Source organism: Suricata suricatta, chromosome 9, assembly GCF_006229205.1.
Source record: "Suricata suricatta isolate VVHF042 chromosome 9, meerkat_22Aug2017_6uvM2_HiC, whole genome shotgun sequence".
Taxonomy (NCBI): domain Eukaryota; kingdom Metazoa; phylum Chordata; class Mammalia; order Carnivora; family Herpestidae; genus Suricata; species Suricata suricatta.
The window spans coordinates 10,695,812-10,714,557 of NC_043708.1; the positions used below are offsets into that span (position 1 = coordinate 10,695,812).

General features: G+C 56.1%; 1 protein-coding gene across 1 annotated transcript in view; it reads right to left on the reverse strand.

Annotated features, from left to right (window-relative positions):
* Positions 1-18,746, reverse strand: part of RIN3 (Ras and Rab interactor 3) — a 120,191-nt gene that overhangs the window by 9,442 nt on the left and 92,003 nt on the right. Inside the window, exons 6-8 of the mRNA XM_029952417.1 lie at positions 16,700-18,253; positions 14,222-14,530; positions 586-717 (exon numbers count right to left, since the gene is read on the reverse strand). Coding sequence (XP_029808277.1) covers positions 586-717; positions 14,222-14,530; positions 16,700-18,253 — 1,995 coding nt within the window. The remainder of the gene's footprint in view (positions 1-585; positions 718-14,221; positions 14,531-16,699; positions 18,254-18,746) is intronic.

The window sequence follows — 18,746 nt, forward strand, 5'->3', positions numbered from 1 at the left end:
CCACACCACTGCCGTCATCCTATTCATGGGTGCAGGGTTCCTGTCCGAAGCATTAACCTCTCCCTGACAGAGGACTGGCCACGGCTGAATGAGTGGGGGCCAGCAGCTCCCAGGGCCCCCCCTGTCTAAGAACTGATCATTATTCCCTGCTCAGACTCCTTCCCCTGGCTCCACCCACTGCTGTAGCCTTATCTTTTATGCTACCAGCAAATGCTGTTCCCTCTGTGAAGAATGCCTCTCCCACTTCTTTAACTGTCTGGCTCCTGACCAGCCTTCACCGCTCAGCTCAGCTATCACCTCCTCCTGGAAGCCCTCCCTGACTGTAAAGCTTGGGCAACGTGCTCCTATACACGGTGGGCTTCTCACCATTCCAGCATTCGTCAAGCAGTGGTGACAGGGTTTCTTTACTGGCCTGGCCCCCCTGCTCATCTATGAGCTCCCCCAGGACAGGGCCTGTGTCCCGCCCATGTCTTGTCCTCAGGGCTCAGTGGAATCTGGCATCCAGGAAGTTGCTTATTGGGCATAAGGCTGGTGGCGTGCAGTGGGCCCTGGGGGCCCAGAGATGGGCCTGGGGCGGTGACTCACCCTCGCCCAGCTGCAGGGCCGGGTCCATGAGCTCCATCATGTACTCCACGTCCAGGAGCATCTCTGTGAGGTTGCTGCGGGCTAGGACGTACATGAGCACGGGTAGGAAGTCGTCTGCACCGTAGGGCTTCCCTGGGAGGAGAAAGGATGCAGGAGGTGGTGAGTGCAGGGTTCTCCTTGTGAGCGGTTCTCCGCCTGGGGAAGGGGACTGCGGTTCGCTGGGTGGGGCGGTCTCCCCTGGAAGAGGAACCTGGCAGCTTTCTCATGGCTCAGGACGGGGGCGATCTGGGATCCCATCAGGGAGGTCTGAGACACGGTCCAGGTTTAGGAAGAAGGAACTGAGAGAGGCACCCCCCCCCCACTGGAGTGGGCAAGTCCCAACCCCTCCCTCCTCCCCAGCTCTCCCCCCTCAATGCTCCTTGCTGCTTTTTTTTTTTTTTAAGGTTTTATCTTTATATAATCTCCACGCCCACCATGGGGCTTGAACTCACAACTCTGAGAATGAGTTGCACGCTCCACCGACTGAGCCGGCCAGGTGCCTCCCACCCTTGCTGCTTATTTGACAGTCAAGTTCATATCACACTTATTCAGGGAGCCACCCAGAAGCAGCTGTCCAACAGTGATGTGCTTGGGAAGGTTCCCAGTCCCTTTTAACCACATCGCCCCTCTCCACCCACACAAAACAGAAAGCCTCCCTCCATCAGTACTAAGCGTCAGAGATTCCACCGTTCAGCCTCCACTCTACTGGGGTAAGCAGGGCCCTTTCCTATGGGGCGTTCTTTTAACACGTAAATACCTCTGAAAGGAATAGCCCGTCACTTCTGCTTTTGTGGGAGATGTTTTCATGGTTTGGACTCGGGGAAGAGGCAGGGTGGATTGTGGGCCTAGAGATGCCTTCCCTGTTTGGCTCCAGGCTGGCTTTGGTGATTGACTGTTGGCCAACTCAAGTCACAGGCAGGATGTGTAGGGGAACAATTCCTACAAGGACAGAGTCCCCTGGAGTCCCTCAGTTGGCACATGGGCATACTTCTGGGGAAAAGGAAAGCTTGGCTGAGCTGCTTTGCCTGGTGGGGAATGGCCGTGAGGGGTCCCCAGCCCACCTTCTCACTTCCTCTAACTAAAGGAGGCCTAGGGTCGGACAAAGGTCTCCAGACTCAGCTGGAAGTTACCAGGCCTAGGTGTGGCCCCAGAAAGATCCATGCCGTGACTGCTGCCCTTGGCGTCTTGAGGGAGATGAATCACCAGTCTAAATACATGCTAAACAATTTCACTTCTTTCAGAAGATGTGTTTCTACTTGGCATGTCTTACAAAGGATTTGGGTGAGCGTCGGGAAATGCATGATCAAAAGGTAAAATCGAAATAAAAATGTAAAATCAGGAAAATATAGATGACAAGAGAAGTTGCTGCCACAGCAAAAACAAAAAAACAACAAAAAAACAAAACACAAATAAGCCAAGACCCATACAATCGCTCCTTTTGTGCCAAAGTTTGACTTTGAGTTTCCTGGTGGCCAAGGTGAAAGGAAGACACAATCAGTTACACCATTCTTACTGTCCACGGGAAGAAAATTTACACCAGTTTCTTGGGGGGAGTCAAGTTAGTTTTCGAATGCTTAGAGCTAACGTGAGAATTTCACATGTGGCTTCATCTGGAGGATGTGTCGGGAAAGTTCCTTGGGCAAATATCAGGGCTAAGTTTCAGTTGGTGATTTTGTTTCATTGCCTCAAGATGTGTCTGAGGCTGAGGGCTTCCAGGAGAGGAAATCGGATTTCATAGATAGTCGTGCGTGTTCCCCTGAGAAAGTTACTGAAGGAGAGACTGACATTCAGAGGAAAAAGCCCTGAGGGTGAGGAAGAGACAAGAGGGGAGGAGCCAGGTCACTGAGGACAGGGGAGAGGTGTGGAGTCACACCAGCGGCCCTGGTGTGTGTGTGTGTGTGTGTGTGTGTGTGTGTGTGTGTGTGTGTGTGTGTGTGTGTGTGTGTAATGTTTATTTATTTATTTTGAGGGAGGAGAGGGATTAGAGGGAGAATCCAGAGCACAGCCCATGGGGGTTTGAACCCTTGAACCAGGAGATCATGATCTGACCTGAAGTCAAGGCACTTAACTGGCTGAGCCCCCAGGTCCCCCTGCGGCTCCGTCTTCTGAGGCTCTCCCGTTATTTGTTTCAAAGCTCGTGTCCCTTCCCTGCACAGAATTAGTCCGTTTTGGAGAAAGCTCTTCCCTAAACGGTTATAAGCGCGAGATACAACCAAAGAGTTCCTGGGGAGAGATTTTGTGCCGGGAGATGGTTTTCATGTGGATAATTTAATCATCAGAATCCTGGCTTATAGGAGATTCTTTCTTGCTTGAGTTACGAGTTAGGAACTGATGTGAAACAGTCCTGTGCCTTTCGGGATGCGCCTATAATGCACGCGCCGGCTTAGAGCTGATTGAATTTTTTTGTTTTTTGAAAGAAGCTTGAAAGCCCCCTTTTCTTTTTTTTTTAAAAGATTAAAAAAAATGTTTTATTTATTTTTGAGAGACAGAGAGAGACAGTGTGAGCAGGGGATGGTCGGAGAGAGAGGGAGACACAGAATCCAAAGCAGGCTCCAGGCTCTGAGCTAGCTGTCAGCACAGGGCCCGACGCGGGGCTCGAACTCACGAATCCGGCGATCATGACCTGAGCTGAAGATGGACGCTTAGCCGACTGAGCCGCCAGGCGCCCCGAGCTGACTGAGTTTTTACTGTGTCTCCCAGAGCAGTGGATTTCTGTCGGGGTCGTGTTAATAATGCACCACGGGTACAGGCCCGCAGGCGAGTTTGCTCTAGAGCAGTGGTTCTCAATTAGGGCGGTTGTGCCCTTTAGGGGCCACTTGGCAGTGTCCGGAGTCCTGGGTCGTCACCCCAGAGTGGGGTTGCTGCTGGTACCAGGACAGCCCTCTGTCACAAAGATTCACTTGGCCCCAAACACCTGAGTTAAAACTCAGGGCCAGAAGCTCTGCTTCTCGGGACAGTGACTTTCAGCAAGAAGCTCTGGCCCGAGGGGTAGGACTTCGAGGCCCTTGGGACTGTGGCTCCGGCCCTGGGGGGATGGCCTGTGCTTCGGGGCGCACCTCCTCGGTTCCCCGGCGTTCTGTTTGGCCACCTCACTGCAGGGGCTCCCGTGATCTCACAACTGTCCCTCCAGCTACCCGTGAACGTCCCCTCTCTGCTTCAGCAGGACACGGAGCAGGGCACAGCAGAGGTGAGCAGGGAGGGGGGCTGGGAGAGTGAATGACTCCGGAGCCCTGCCCCCTCCCCAAGCCTCCCAGTCTCCTCTGCAGAGCCCCCCACGAGTCCTTCCCCCTTACCAGGGGCCTGACAAAGTGTTTCCTCATTTCCTGGAAACCAGCCCTGGCTGCCGACCTTCCCGTTTCTGTCAGGGAGCCCAGCGCCCTGTCCCCATCCCGGGGTGCAAGGCCTCTTCCTCCAGGGCTCTCTGTTCCCTGTGGCCAGGCAAGCCAGAGCCCCAGATGGATCCTCCTTCTGACTGCTCCCTGCATTCACCCTTTGCTTTTTCCAGCCCTGCTCCTCCCGGCAGGGTCTCTGTCCCCGATCCACTCTGTCCACTAACTCATGTCCTGCGAGCACAGCTCTGATCATGCTATTTCTCTTCTCAAGAACCATCAATGGCTCCCCCCCTGCTTTGAGAATCAAGTCTGGATCTCTTGCCCTGACGTTCAAGGCTCCCCACAACTGGGCCCATAAACACCTGTCCAACACCATGACGCTCTTCCAGCCACACTGTCCAGTTGACAAGACTAGACTAGAACGAGTCGCCTGCATCCTGGCCCCTTGGCATTTGCCGCAGTCACGTCTCTGGCATGGCTTGTCCTCGCCTTGCCCCCTCCACACAGCACCGGCGTTCGTGGGCCGTTCCAAAAGCAAAGCATATTTTACCAATATTACATCAATGGACTCCTAAAACAGCTCTGTGAGGTGGGTTAGAGCCACTGTGCCCACTTTATAGATGAGGAGAGTGAGCCCCAGTGGGGTTAAGCCACTTGCCTCAGGTTGCATGGCTGGGCTGTGGTGAACCGGGGCTTGAATCCAACTTTTGCCTACTCACTATCCCATGTCTCTGCTACTTCAACATTCTTTCTTCGAGGTCCGCCTCCTCCATGAAGCCTTCCTAGACTGCCCCCAGCCACTGGTTCTTATTCCACACTCTACTTTCCAACTTCCAACTCAGAACGACATGCTGCCTTCCTCACCTCCCCACACAACGTTCCTCTGTGCTGAATCGTGGGCCATTCCCTGGACTCCATTCCTCATGCCTTTGCATACCGGTTCCCTCTGTGGGGACACCTTCCCTAGCTCCCTGAACAAACTTCTCCTTCCTTGTCCTCTCCCACATCCTCCACAGCGGGACACGTCCTGCTCCAGCCCCCACACACCTCAACTGCTTCAGAGCCTGCCCTTTTCCTTGGACTTGGAGCTCCCCAAGGGCATGGATGGAGGCTGGGTGAGCTTGGGAAAGTCTCTGCACCTTTCTGAGCCTCTGCCCCACCACTGCCCGTCCAGTCCTCAGCACAGGACTCAGGATGTGGGAAGTGGACAATGGACTGAACGGAGCCACACGTGCATTCTCACCGGCCTCCGCTCTGTGCTGTCCAGGGCTGGGGCCATGGTCACGGATACCGGGATCCACTGTGGGTCTGAGACAGGGGTGTGCTGGTAAATGGCCACCAACTGCCTCTCCGAGGGGAAAGATAAACTCCGATTTGCAGGGTTTGCCGATTTCGGTGGTATAAATATTTCCACAAGGGCCCACTTGGAGCTACCAATGTGAACTTTGGGGGTGGGGCGGGGAGGCACGTGATCAGCTCTCACGGCATGGCCAGCGGACTCAGGACACCAGTGGCCCTGGATTCATCAAGCCCAATCTCACTGCGAGGAGGCCAAGGTGCAGAGAGAAGAGAAATTTGCTCAAAGCCCCGCAGTCGGTCAGTGATGGATCTATGACCAGAATCCGGCCTCCCTCCCCTGATGAGGTGGGACCGCACACTCAGGCGCTCTGACCGGCCAGCGTCCTGCGGAGGAACAGAAGCGTTTCAATGCCCCGGCTCTTCCCTGATACTCCAGGGCTAGTTAGGGCTGTGTGCTCCTTCCCGTGAAGCTGGGAGCCCACGGCACGTACTCAGCCTGTGCACAGGGGGCCTCAGACAGCAGCGCTGGGACGCCCAGGCACAGTCCCCAGGTAACTCTCCCGTGATCAGATCATCTGGCTCGCACGGGTCAGAGACCACGACATCAGGCTGTGCCTCCCGGGCCACAGCCTGCACTGCCTGGTGATTTCTGCTTTCTTTTTGTGCCAAAGCCACATCTGTTTTCCATCTGTAGGTATGGATGGTAGGCGGGGTTGGGGGGCAGCCACACTTTATACAGCTGGCCTGGTGCCTTGTGCCTATCTCACCGGCGGGCAGGTTTCCAGAGAGTTCTGGTAAAAAGGAGCTGGGATGTGCTCACCTCACACAGGCTATGAGGAGCACTGCATTCGGAGACCCCCGACGCGGCCGCTTCACTGTGGGATCTGGGGCCGCTCACTCTGAGCCTCAGCTTTCTCTTGTGAAAACTGGGGCTGCTGATAAAACTCACTCAGACTTGGGGGGACACCTGGGGAGCTCAGCTGATTGAGTGTCCGACTTCGGCTCAGGTCATGATCTCCCAGTTTGTGAGTTCGAGCCCTGCCTCGGGCTCTATGCTAACAGCTCGGAGCCTGGAGCCCTCTCTCTCTGCCCTTCCTCCACCCCTGCTCACACTCTGTCTCTCTCTCAAAAATAAATCAACATTAAAAAACAACAACAACAACAACCTCACTCAGACCGTCACGCAGAGTTGTTGCGAGCGGCCAGCGGATGGCTGGTTAAAAATTAGGTTTCGTCCTCTGGGAAGAATTATCTAAAAGAGGAGTCGGCACATCTTTCTGTAAAGGCGCCAGGTAGGAGTTATTTTTAGTTTCGAGGGCTATGCGGTCTCGATCCCAACTGCTCATTCAGCAGTTGTAACAAAAGCAGCCGCAGACACTGAAAATGAATGGATGGGGCAGTTTCGATGAGTTTATTTACAAAATCAAGTCGGGAGCCAGAGTTGCCTGCGGGCCCTAGTTTGCAGGCTCCTGATCTAGACAGAGCAAGGGTGCCTCAGCCTATAATGGCCTCTCCAAATTTGTCAACCGGGCTCTTACTGAGAGCAGTGACTGGTGCAACAGTCCTGGGGCAGACACGGCACAGGACTGTGATGCGCTTTGGCTCTTACCCTCCACCGTGATTCCCGCCGAAAGCCGCTTCCTCCCTCCAGGAAGTATTAACTGAAGACCCCCACGCCCCACCAACTGGGTGAATGCCCTTAGGCCAGGTCTCCCCCGCCCTGACCCTGCAGAGTGGAAAAACGGATCCGGCACGTTGACTCAGAGGCCTCCCCTGACCACCTCATGCAAAAGGGCAAACGCCTCTGGCATTCCCCAGACCTGTCACCCTGCCCGGTTCAGCCAGCTGGCGCGTTTCAGCCTCTGGTGACACAGTGTGTACTTCCGATTCCGCGCTGAGGTCCCGCCTCTCCTCTCTAGAATGAATGCTCTGTGAGGACAGGGCTCTGTCCCCGCCGCTGTTCACATCCAGTGTTTCCACTGGGCCGGACCTGCACTGGGTCCTCAGTAAACACGCCTGCTACAGGAATGAGTGGACATCATTTGCCACACGGTATGACTGTCACTTGTTTAATGATCCATCTTCCCACTTGAACTGTGACCATCCTAGACACCGGGACCGGGTTTTCCGGTTAACATCCATAGAGTCACTCTTGAATGAATGAATGTACCTGATACAAATACGGTTTCCAGTTTACTTTTGTAGCAGAAGACTTTCATTTTTTTTTAATGTTTATTTATTTTTGAGAGCACGTGTGCGCCGAGGAGGGGCAGCAAGAGGGGGAGCCTGACTCAGGCCTGGAGCCCGTGAACCATGAGATCGTGATCTGAGCCAAATATCAAGAGTCTGCCGCTTAACTGAGCCACCCAGTCGCCCCGGGAAGCCTTTCATGAAGGGGTATTTTATGCAGAACTTGGCTTCTCTGGTTGATTCACAGTGGGGGCCGCAGGGCCCATTCTCCTGTCCCTCCACTGTCCCCTGCAAATGGCCTCAGCCCTGTCTGCAGTCTCCAGAGAACTCTCTGCCACCAGTTTGAAAACCACTGCTCTGGTCTGAACTCCCAGCTGCGCAGTAGAAGGAGCTGGAGCCCGGGGAGGAGGGAAGACAGGGTGGAGGTCCCCCCCCCCCCCCCCCCAGTCTGCGGCTGACGTGGAACAGAAGCCAGCCCTCTGCCCACTGAACCTTCTCCAAAGCTCCCCCGGTTGGGTCATCAGGCTTTCTGCAGACCAGCTTAAGCCTCAGTTCTCCTTTGAGCAACACCGCATCCCTGAGGAAATTACTGCAGGTTCCTCACCAGCTTCCTCTCCCAGAGCTCAGCCCACGGGCCGGTCCAGCCACACAGGCCACGGGCATGGGGCCGACAGCCCAGAGTCCCAGCCTGGCTGGAAGAGGCGCATGGTCGCCTCTGCCTTGGCCCTGACGTCTCTGAGGTCCTCGCTGACCCCAGGATAGCCCAGAGGGAGGACAGCGCACGGTTCAGCGTGGGACCTGGCCTCACTTGCTGGCTCGGGGCTGATGCTGAGGGTGCGCCGCCCAGCCTCGCTGAGCCTCGGTTTCCTCGACTCTCAAGTGGGGGGCCACGATCGTGTCCATGCCTCGACAAACATTAGTGACTCCTGTGTCAGGAATCAGATGGGATTTGTTCTTTTAAACACAGTTGTAAATAAACCCCCAACAGCCTGACCTTCCTCTCTGTCCCCCCTGATCTTCGGTCAATGTCCCAGGCTCCCCGGTGTCTGCCCCCGACCTGAACCGGTTGCCTCTGTGGGGTCTGCAAGTGGGGAGGTGAATGGTGAGGGGCTGGAGGGGCTCCAGGAGCCTGAGACCACCCGCCCTCGGCTCCTACATCCGAACAACTGGCTGCTGGCCCCCCTCCCCAGGGTCAGGAGCCAGGCTCGATCCCGGACTGCTGAAGGCACAGAAAAAAGGCAGCTTACTGGCCTTCACTGCCCTCCCTCCCCCTGCTCTTCATCAAAAGAAGGTTCTTCATGTTCATTTAGGAAGAGTCCCACAGGCATACATGCCACACTCCTTCCTTCCCCCCTCTTCATTTAGGGGTGGGGCTCTTGGGCTTGAATCTATTTCTCCCCAGTGGCAGGGCCAACCCTGTTCTCAGACAGAGAGAAGGTGCTTAGACTTTGGGAAGGTAGGAAGGGCTTGTCTGTGAAAGCAATAGGACAAACGATCCTAGAAGTCCTAGCTGCTCTCTCTCCCCGAGCCTCCTGGAGCCCACGGGCAGCCCAGTCTGCTCCAGGCTGCAGGATGGAGGCTTACTCACAGCCCTGCGTCTCTGTGAGCACCCGCTCTGCCCGACACAGGTCCCTGACCTTGCTCCTGTGCCAGAGGCACAGACGGGGATTCAGCATCCTTGGGCTCTGTCCCTAGGCTGGTGGCCGGCTATGGTCACAAAAGCACAGGCTTGGGAGTGAGGAAATGCTGGCTTCAAATCCTGGTCCTTTTGTGCCCTGGGCATAAAGAACAATCCCCTTCTGGGAAAGACAGCCTGCTGGTTGACGCAGGCGCCTCCGAGTTCGGCCCTTCTCTTTGTGCTCCGGGTGGGCTTTGCCAGCGGCCAGGCCACAGGGACACCACAGGCTGCAACTACCACTGTCAGGCAATGGCTCAGGGGCAGACAGGCAGAGCACATCCTTCCTGGAGGTGAGGGGGCCGGTGGGGGAGGGCGTGGGAGTGCAGGGCTGTTTTCGGCATTGAGTGGGTCAGGGGGAGAGGCAGGCGGGACCCAAGCTGGAATGTGCCTTTCCACGGGGTCGCCCGTAGCCCCCACATAGGGCTGCTGGTCTGGGGACCACACTTTTGAGTGGCACCCGGCAGAAGGGACGTGTGAGCTGACCGTCTGGGGTTGGGGGCCAGGTCCTAAGATCGCCGCGTGTCAAAGTCAAAAGAGAATTTAAGAGTCAGTCTCGATCTGGCCGAAGGTGCGTAACCTCGATCTAATCATGAGGAAACATCTGACAAACACAAAATGAGGAACTTTCATCAAGAAGAACCAACGGTGGGGGGTGAGGAGGGAAACCTGTATTCCTGCCAAATATCAATGTGATTAAAAAAAAAAAAAACAAAGAAAGGCTGAGGAAATGTTCCAGGTTAAAGGTGGTAAAAGGCACATGACAGCTAATTGTGATAGCTGGCCCTTGACCGGGTCCCGAACGGGAGGAGGGCAGGCTAGCAAGGGCCTTATGAGCTCCAGCGGCAAGCTGGGATACACATGGTGCCTCGGTAAAAATATTGTATCAGCGTGAATTTACAAAGTGGAGAACTTCACTGTGGTTGCAAGGAATGTCCCTGTTCTTAGAAAAGTATCTAGAGGTAAAGGGCCAAGATGTAAGTAACTTAGCCTCAGATGATTCCAGAAACACATTATGTGTGCATAGAGAGAGTGTGTAAGTGATCGAGCAAACGAAACAAGATGTTAACAATCTACAAAGGGTATGTGGATGTTCCTATTTAAAACATGCTTTTTAATGTCTATTTTTGAGAGAGAGAGAGAGAGAGAGAGAGAGAGAGGACAAGAGAAAGAGTCAGAGCACAAGCAAGGGAGGGATGGGGATGGGGGGAACACAGAACCTGAAGTAGGCTCCAGGCTCTGAGCTGTCAGCACAGAGCCCAGCGTGGGGCTCAAACCCACGAACCGCGAGATCACGACTTGAGCCAAAGTCGAACACTTAACCAACTGAATCACCCAGGTGCCCCTGGATGTTCTTATTTTAAATATTTTTTAATGTTTGTTCATTTTTGAGAGAGAGAGAGAGAGAGAGAGAGAGAGAGAGAGCCAGCACACGTGAACTAGGGAGAGTGGCAGAGGGAGAGACAGTGAGTGGTGGAGGGGTAGAGAGAAGGAGACACAGAATCTGAAGCAGGCTCCAGGCTCTGAGCTGTCAGCACAGAGCCCAACACAGGACTCGAACCCACGAACCGGGAGATCACGACCTGAGCCGAAGTCAGATGCTTGCTTAACCAACTGAACCACCCAGGCACCCCTGGATGATCTTATTTTAGTGCAGTGTTTCTATTCATAAACGTTGTGACGTTTGCACTTATTTCCAAATGGAGGCTTTAAAAGCTAGAATGTCTAGCAGCAGAGCTGGTTATTTCAGGCAACATCCCACGGGGAACTCCATGCGTAAACCAGGGACAAGCAAGGTTGTGGCCCAGCCTGTGTTGTGTCCCTTTGGTGGCCCCTGGGGTACCTCCTGGAACCCAGCATGGAGACCACTGGGGGATCAGGAGGATGCCATTCCCGAATCCTAACATGTTAGACACTCACACACGTATTTGGCTGCGTCTGATCCACGAAACAGCCCTGAGAGGCATTCCCAGACCCATTTTATGAGTGAGAAAACCAAGGTTCTAGGCGATGAGTGCCTCGGGGATTAGCACCTCCTGGACGGAAAGCACCCAGCTGTTTTCCAGGTGTTCTCCCCTCTCCTGCATGGCACGCTGTCTAGCAGGTCTTGTCATCCCCATTTTATACACATGCAGAGGCCCCATGAGAGTCATGTCCAAGGCCACGGCACTGAAGCTACAGTTCAAACCCAGGTCTATGAATGAGTCCAAAGCCCTTGCTTTTCTTGGCAGAAGCTGCGCCATCCCAGGTGAAGAAGCTGGGGCTCGGAGGGGGACAGCCCCTGCCTGCTAATGGCCAAGGTGAGATTGGAAGCCCGTGCGCTCACAGTCCAGTGCTCCCCCAGCAGTGGGAGAGGTACACACTGTTCCGGATGAGAAACCCTTGTGTTCCCAGCAGGGAACCCTCCCACGGAGCCCTGGCCTTGGCCTGGATTTCTGCGCTTAGAGTTTCCCTGCCTGGGGCTGGCTTCTGAGTCAGCAGAGAGTCAGCCCCCTCCCACGAGGACAGGGAAGCTAGGAGCGCACTCATTCATCTCTGTTCTTTCCTGTGCCTCCTCTGGGCACATCCCCTCCCAGAGACTGCCTTTCTTTCCTTTCCTTCTCCCTCAGAATTTGTTATTCCTTCCTCCCCCTTGCCTGGTCTCTGCTAAGTTTTTAGTAAGTAAATTCACCATCAGCAAAAATCACGGTGTTTGAAGTCCCTGCCAAGAGACAGGGTGTTTAAAAGAACTGCAGGGCCTCTGAGTAAACTAGGACTTACTGAGGCCCCTGACTGTCTCCCCGATAGCATCCCAGGGTCTGCAGAGCCCTTGGCTCTGACTTTACCCCGAGCCTCGGCGCGGCCCCTGGGAGAAATGATTCCCCAAATGAGGAGTTGAGACGGGGAAGGTTAACTGTCCTGATTAAGTGCCAGGCGCCGGGCCAGACGCACCTTTGCAGACTCCTTTGCATCTTGCAATGGCCCCGTGAGGTGGGTGTGGCTGTGCCCATTTAATGTAGGGGGAATGAAGGCTCCAAGCACCTACGAGGCCAGGATACAGTCATAGCTGGGAAGGAAACCTGGATCTTTCCCCTCCACACCCCTCTGGGGTCCCGGGCCAGGCTACCTGTTCTCGCTCTGAGGCTGCTGGCAGCCCAGGCTCCTTCAGGCTGACATCAGCCTCACAATAAGAAAACCTCCACTTCACCAGCCTGTCTCCTCTACCAGGGTCTCTCTTCCAATCACATCTCGAACCTTATGCTAAATGGGGAATGTGCGGCTCTAACTAAACATGGTATCTGCTCAGACAGAATGACGTTCATTCTAATGACGGTGGTTGGACACAAATCAGTCTAACCCAGAAGAGTAACTCCAACCTAGAATGGTGGCCAGCACCAGGCCTAGGAGGGAGCTTTCCTAGGGGAAGGGGCCCTTGCACCATCCCTCAGTTGCTTTTTGCTGGTCTATGGCTAAATGGGTCCGCCCTTCTCCAAGGCAGATGGAGAGAATCCCTCTCCTCAGCCACCGTTTATTGGGGCTGCTAGGACCTGCGCATTGAGGTTGACACTTTACATGTCACTTATAGGACATTTTATATGTTGCTTCTAATATTCACAAGTGACTGAGTATGGCTTTTGAACCATTAGGAGTCTGAGTTTCCCCTTTGTGAAACAGCTTCCTTGGGTGAGGAAACTGAGCTTTATGGGGTGAAGTTAATCCCTCAAGGTCACAAAGAGAGTAAGTGACAGATTGGGAATTTAACCCCAAGTCTGCGTGGCCACAAAGGAAGCAATCCTTCTGCTCTCCATTACTGTGGCTGTCATGTACAGTCACACAGGGTGCTCACTGCACAAGGGCAGCCACCTGAAGAGGTGATGGGGGGATCCAATCCAGCCATCACTCTGTTCACTAAGGTGTGCATCATGGTGCAATAATGCCTCTTCTTGTCTGCCTATGGGAGCGCTGTGGGCAACTGACTGTCAATGGCCCCAGTGATTCCCTTCCCTACATCTGTACCCCTTGCAATGTTACTTTGCATTTCTTCCTATCAGGTGACTTTAGTTCCTTGCCCCTTGGAATCTGAGCTGATCTTCTGACTAAGTAAGTCAATGAAATGCTCTCTTGGACCCAATGATAGTCACAGGTACAGGCCCAAGTTCAGCTGCTGGAGAAAGAGAAGCATGCGGCCCAGGAACTTGCATTCCAGACCAGTCAACAGCCACTCAACCACCCAACATCTGAGCGAGGCACCCCCAGCCCAGCCTCCAAACACCGGCCTCCGACCACAGACCAGTGAGCCGGCCCAGATAAGCTGAGGCAGGCCTGGCCAGATCAGCGTAGCTGCCAAACCTCCTCGTGAGCCAAAACAAGTGCTGACAGCTCGGGATGGCTACTGTGGGGTGAACCGAGACCCTCCGACATGCATACATTGAAGCCCTAACCCTCAGCATCTAGGAGTGTGACCTTATTTGGAAACAGGGCTGTTGCCAGATGTCATCAGTTAAGATGAGGTCATACCGGAGTAGGCAAGCCCCCTAATCCAATGTGACTGATGCCCTTGCAAAATGGGGAAGTTTGTGCGCGTGCGTGCGTGCACATACACACCCACACGGAGAACATCGCGTGAAGACTGGAGTGTGTTGCCACACCCCAAGAACTCCCAGAAACTCCCAGAAGCTGGAACACACTCTTCTCTAGAGCCTTTGGAGGCAGCAGGACCCTGCCTACCCTTCGATCTTGAACTTCCAGCCTCCAGAACTGCAAGACCATCCACGTCTGCTGTTTCGGCCACCTGGTTTGTGGCCCCTTGTTACGGCAGCCGGAGGACACGAATACAGCACCTTCTCCTAATCAACACACACGCGCCGCGCGGCCGGCCTCCATGCCTTCCTCTAGCATGGTGGCTAATCCCGGCCCCCCTCCTGATCCCCAGGAACACCCAGGGGTGCCTGGGAATCCCGCCGTGCCTAGTCCTGCCCCGACAGGGCTCTGAACCCCGAAAGGTTTCCCTGGCGTCTGCTAAGGGCTCTGAAGTCCTTTGTGGGAAGGGGTCACAGACCCGTCCAACAACACTGTTCGCAGAGAGAGCCCCCAGCCCGGGCTCCTCTGGCCGCCCACCTACCTGGGTTGCCGAGGGCCATGGAGTCATAGATGAGCTTACAGGTCTTGAGCAGGATGGAGATCTTCTTTTCCGGCGAGTAGGCCTTGTGCATGCTGGCCAGCTTCTGCAGGATCTTCTCCATGACGGGCACCTCCGGCACGCTGGTGGTCACGCCCAGGTCAGTGGTGGTGGTGGCCAGGACCACCAGCTGGTTCTCCTTGAGCTGCTGCAGCGAGCCGTCCTTGCTGTGGATCTCACGCAGGCACGAGTTGATGGCCTCTTTCAACGGCTTTAACACACACTTGTACAGGGCAGACTCCACAATGGCTTCTGGGGGGGGAGGGAGGCAGAGGAGGGAGGGTGAGGAACCCAGCTGCCGGGATCCCGCCACCAGGCTTTAGTGCTCAGCATGCGGTGTCCCCATCTCCTTGTCCCTGGAAGGACACACGCATTGCCCCAGTGGTTATGCCCTGCAGTTCTGACACATGAGACAGTGTAGTACCTTGGACAGAAAGCCACACTGCAAAGACATGGGCACAGTGTCTGGGACTGAAGCTTAATATCCTAATGCTTTTCATAGGGCCTGGTACTAATTAAACTCTCACAGGGCTGCCTACCAGTGCACAACCTCAAAGGACACTATTTACATGGGAGTTGTGCAGTACACAACCTGTGCAGTTGTACGTGGAGGGCCTGGGTGCCCAGTAAACATTTAGTAGACTTATTCTGTTTCTTTTTAATTTTTTAAATGTTTATTTGAGAGAGAGAGAATGGTAGCAGGATAGGGGCGGGGGCGGGGGGGGGGGGACACAGAATCTGAAGCACGCTCTAGGCTCCAAGCTGTCAGCACAGAGTCCGATGTGGGGCTTGAACCCATGAACCATTAGATCATGACCTGAGCTGAAGTCAGATGCTTAACCAACTGAGCCACCCAGATGCCCCTGGTTGAATTATTCTTGATGTGTCTCTTTGAATTCTCAAATCCACGTGACTCTAATCTCAAGAATACAGTAAGTCCAGAATCTGACTTCTTACCGCCTCCATGGCTACCGCCTGGACCTGGCCTATTGTCATCTTTTGCTCAAGTTATATGAGTAGCCTCTTGCCCTGGCCCCTTTTCATCCATTCTGAGCACAACAATCAGCACAGTCCTGCCATGGTACATGGGATTGTGACATTCCCGGGCTCAGAACTCCCTGATGGCTCCATCTCATGCACGGTAGAAGCCAAAGTCTTCCCTGTGCCCCCCGCCCCCCATGATCTGTTCTCACTCATCACCTTGCTAGGTCCCCCAATTATGCCGCTCCAGCTGCCCTGGCCTCCTGGCTTTTCTGCCAACCTGCCGGGCTTGCTCCTGCCTGAGGGCCTTGGCACCTGCCATTTCCTTTGCCTGGAGAAGTCACTCCGCATCTATCGATCATATGCAACAGGCGTCCTGATCAGCTAGTGGAGTGGGATTTAGTAAGCTTTGCTCTCACAACAACTCTGCAGCCTACACGCCATGACCCCCTGCTCTGCAGATGGACCAACGCAGGCTCTGATGGTGTGGGTCACAGCTAGGTGGGGGCTGGGCAAGGATCTGAACCCATGCCCACCTGACACCGTGTGTCTGTGTTGGTTGACTTTAGAGAAATGTTCTTGGGCAGTCGTTTTGGCTCTACCCCATCCCCGGGGTGGGTGGGGGGAGGGTCTCAGGCATTGCCTAGTAAGGGGACGTCACAAGTCCCGTCTATCTAAGAACACACCTGAGCTGCCCTATCCCTGGGAGGGAAGGGAGGGACCCACGCTCTCGTGGTTGGGTCTCAGGAGAGATCCAGATAACGCGTTCATTCCACGCAGGCCCGGGTCTGGCCCACGTCTGGGTTTGGTGCGGGTCCCAGCCATCTGGCCTCCTCATCCTGCCTCCTTCTTCCCCTCTGCTTCTCCAGCCTGGGCCACAGGAGGACGCGCAGCTGCCCTGGTCACCTCAGCCCACGCCTGCTCATCCTTCCGGGCCCGCATCACGACCCCACAGCACCAGAGCCTCCGCGGCCAGAGATGCGGTGACCCGAAGGCAGGGACCTGCGGTTAGCTACCCCCAAAGCCTCTGGCTCCTGTGGGAGCTGCGCCGCATGCTTTCTCCACCTCCATCTCCATCCCCAAAATGAGAGAGAGCTGTGGCCCATGCTCTCTGGAGTGCCGGCATCTCCGAGAGCCCCGAGACCTGCAGAGACTTCTCTGGCCCTCAGCAGCCACACATGCTAGTACTTCTTTCGCCTCTAACTGCTCCTTGTGACTCGACTCTCTAAGAAAATCAGTAGCATCTGGGCGGGCGGGGGGAGGTCCTGCCAGAGTCGCCTGTGGCTAGGTTCTCCCACCATCTAACTGGCCCAAGGGCAGAACTTGGAAGTAATTAACGGCAGAACGGCAGAGGGGTGCGTTCATGGAAAGGGTGGATTATCTGGAATTAGCCCTCCCGCCGCCCTGGGAATTAGTCCCAACCCCTGCCCGGGGACTGACCTAGCTCCTCCTCGGAGTGCAGGCTGGGGTCCACCAGGGCCCTGAGCTCGGTGCTCTGCAGGAGGTAGCTCTTGAGCTGGGTCATCATGGTGCGGATCTCCTGCAGCATCTCGGTGCTGGAGGTCTGGCGCGCCATCATCTCCAGGCTGTACACTTTGTAGTCCTGCACCAGGTTCCCGAAGTACGAGGCCTTGTCCTGCGCCAGCTCCACCACCTTCTTGTACAGCTTGCGGTTGTTGGAGAGGAAGGCGTGGAAGACGTTGGTGAAGCTGGCGAAGCTGAGGCGGTGGCGCGCCTTGCCCAGGATCACCGAGGGCTTCTTCTTCCCCCCGGAGCCGCCGAACTGCTCCAGCTCCTCCTCCGTGCTGCTGGTCGAGTAGGAGTCCTGGTCTGTGGCTGAGGTGGGCACTCCCAGGCTGTCCGAGAGGGAGGCCAGGGAGCCCTTGAACTCTGGAGTGCTCTGGGGTCGGGCACCGGACGGGGCGTGCGGGCTCTGAGTCCGGGCTTGGGAGACAGGGCTTTGGGCTTCTCTGGGTGGTCTGGGCATGGGTCTCTCAGGGCCTTCCTCCTTCGGGGAGGGCTCTGTGGTCTCCGAGGGGCTCGGGAGGCCCGGAGCCAGCTGCCGGGAGATCCGTTTCCTCCTGGGGGGTGGGACTGGGGGCTGTCGGATCTTCCTTGGCGGCTCTGGCATGCTGCCCGGATCACTGGCTTTGGCCACTGCTTCCTGACCTTGCTCCGCGGTCCTCGGAGGCCCGTCCCCAGGACTGTCTGAAGTCCCCTGGGGAGGCAGGCTGAGTGTGGGGGCCCTGGAAAGACCCAGCTGGTCCCCCTCTGCCGCCATCCCCCTGTCCGCCTTCCCTGCACTCTGGTCCTCCAGGGAGACCTTCTCAGAGATGCGGCGTCTGGGAGGAGCTGCCGGGTGGTTCTTTTTCACGGGAGTTGGGGGGGCAGGGGTCTGCTGCAAGGGGCTAGGGGCTGCCTCTGGCTTCATCTCTTCCTCCCTGAGGGGGCCCAGGCCCGTGGGGGGGCGTGAAAGCCTCTCACAGGCTGTCATGGGTGGCTGGCTTGGATGGTCTGGGGGGCCTGGGGCATGGGGTGCAGGGTGGGGGGTAGACGCTGGGGGTGCGGGGGGAAGGGGATCTGGAGGCAGGGGAGGAGCCACGGGGAGAGATCCGGGCAAAGGACAGGCCAGAGCAGGGGCAGGGGCTGGAGGAGGCCGGAGGGGGCCGGAGGGATGGAGAGGGGGTGCCGGGGGAGGGGGTGCCGGGCGGCGAGGGGCCCACTTGGAGGGGGGAGGCAGGGGGCGTGAGGGGCAGCTTTCAGGGGGTAGCAGGTCGGCAGGCAGGGCACTGCCACCGCAGTCCTCGATGAAAATGGGATTCACGAACCACAGGCGGTCATTTCCGACGGACAGCTCGATTTCACAGGAGCAGTTTCCGGAATGGGTGCTGGCCTTGAGGCTGGAGGCTGGCGGGGCTCCGGGGGCTGGGTCTCTTGGCGGCTCCACTGGGCTCCCACCTCCTCGCTGGGGGTTCAGCGAGGAGTCCCAGAAGCCTGTAGAAATAAGACAGGGAGAGGCTGGTCAGTCCCCCCTACCTGCGGTGACGTCTGCGGGCGGGGTGGGGGCCGGCCGGTCACGGTCACAGCGTTTGCTTCACTGCCCCGAGGGCTGTTTCCCCTCCTGGGCTGTTTTAAACCTCTCCCACCACTTCCTGCCTCGAGAGGGGAAGCCCGGCTTGATCCTCCCAGGCCCTGCTGGGGTGCGGCTGGGACACGGTAGTGACAGGCCCCAGATGGGCCCCTTGGAGTGAGAGAGCCCCCCACAGAGGGCACCAATGGCTCGGGGCCCAGGCACCTGTGGGGGACAGGAAGCAAGGAGGTCTGTAGCCCACCAGCTGGGTGCCCTGGGGCAGGTGACTTGACCTTTCCAGGCCTCTGTCTCTTTACCTTAAAAAAAATTTTTTTAATGTTTATTTATTTTCAAGAGAGAAAGAGAGAGACAGAGCATGAGTGGGGGAGGGGCAGAGAGAGAGGGAGACACAGAATT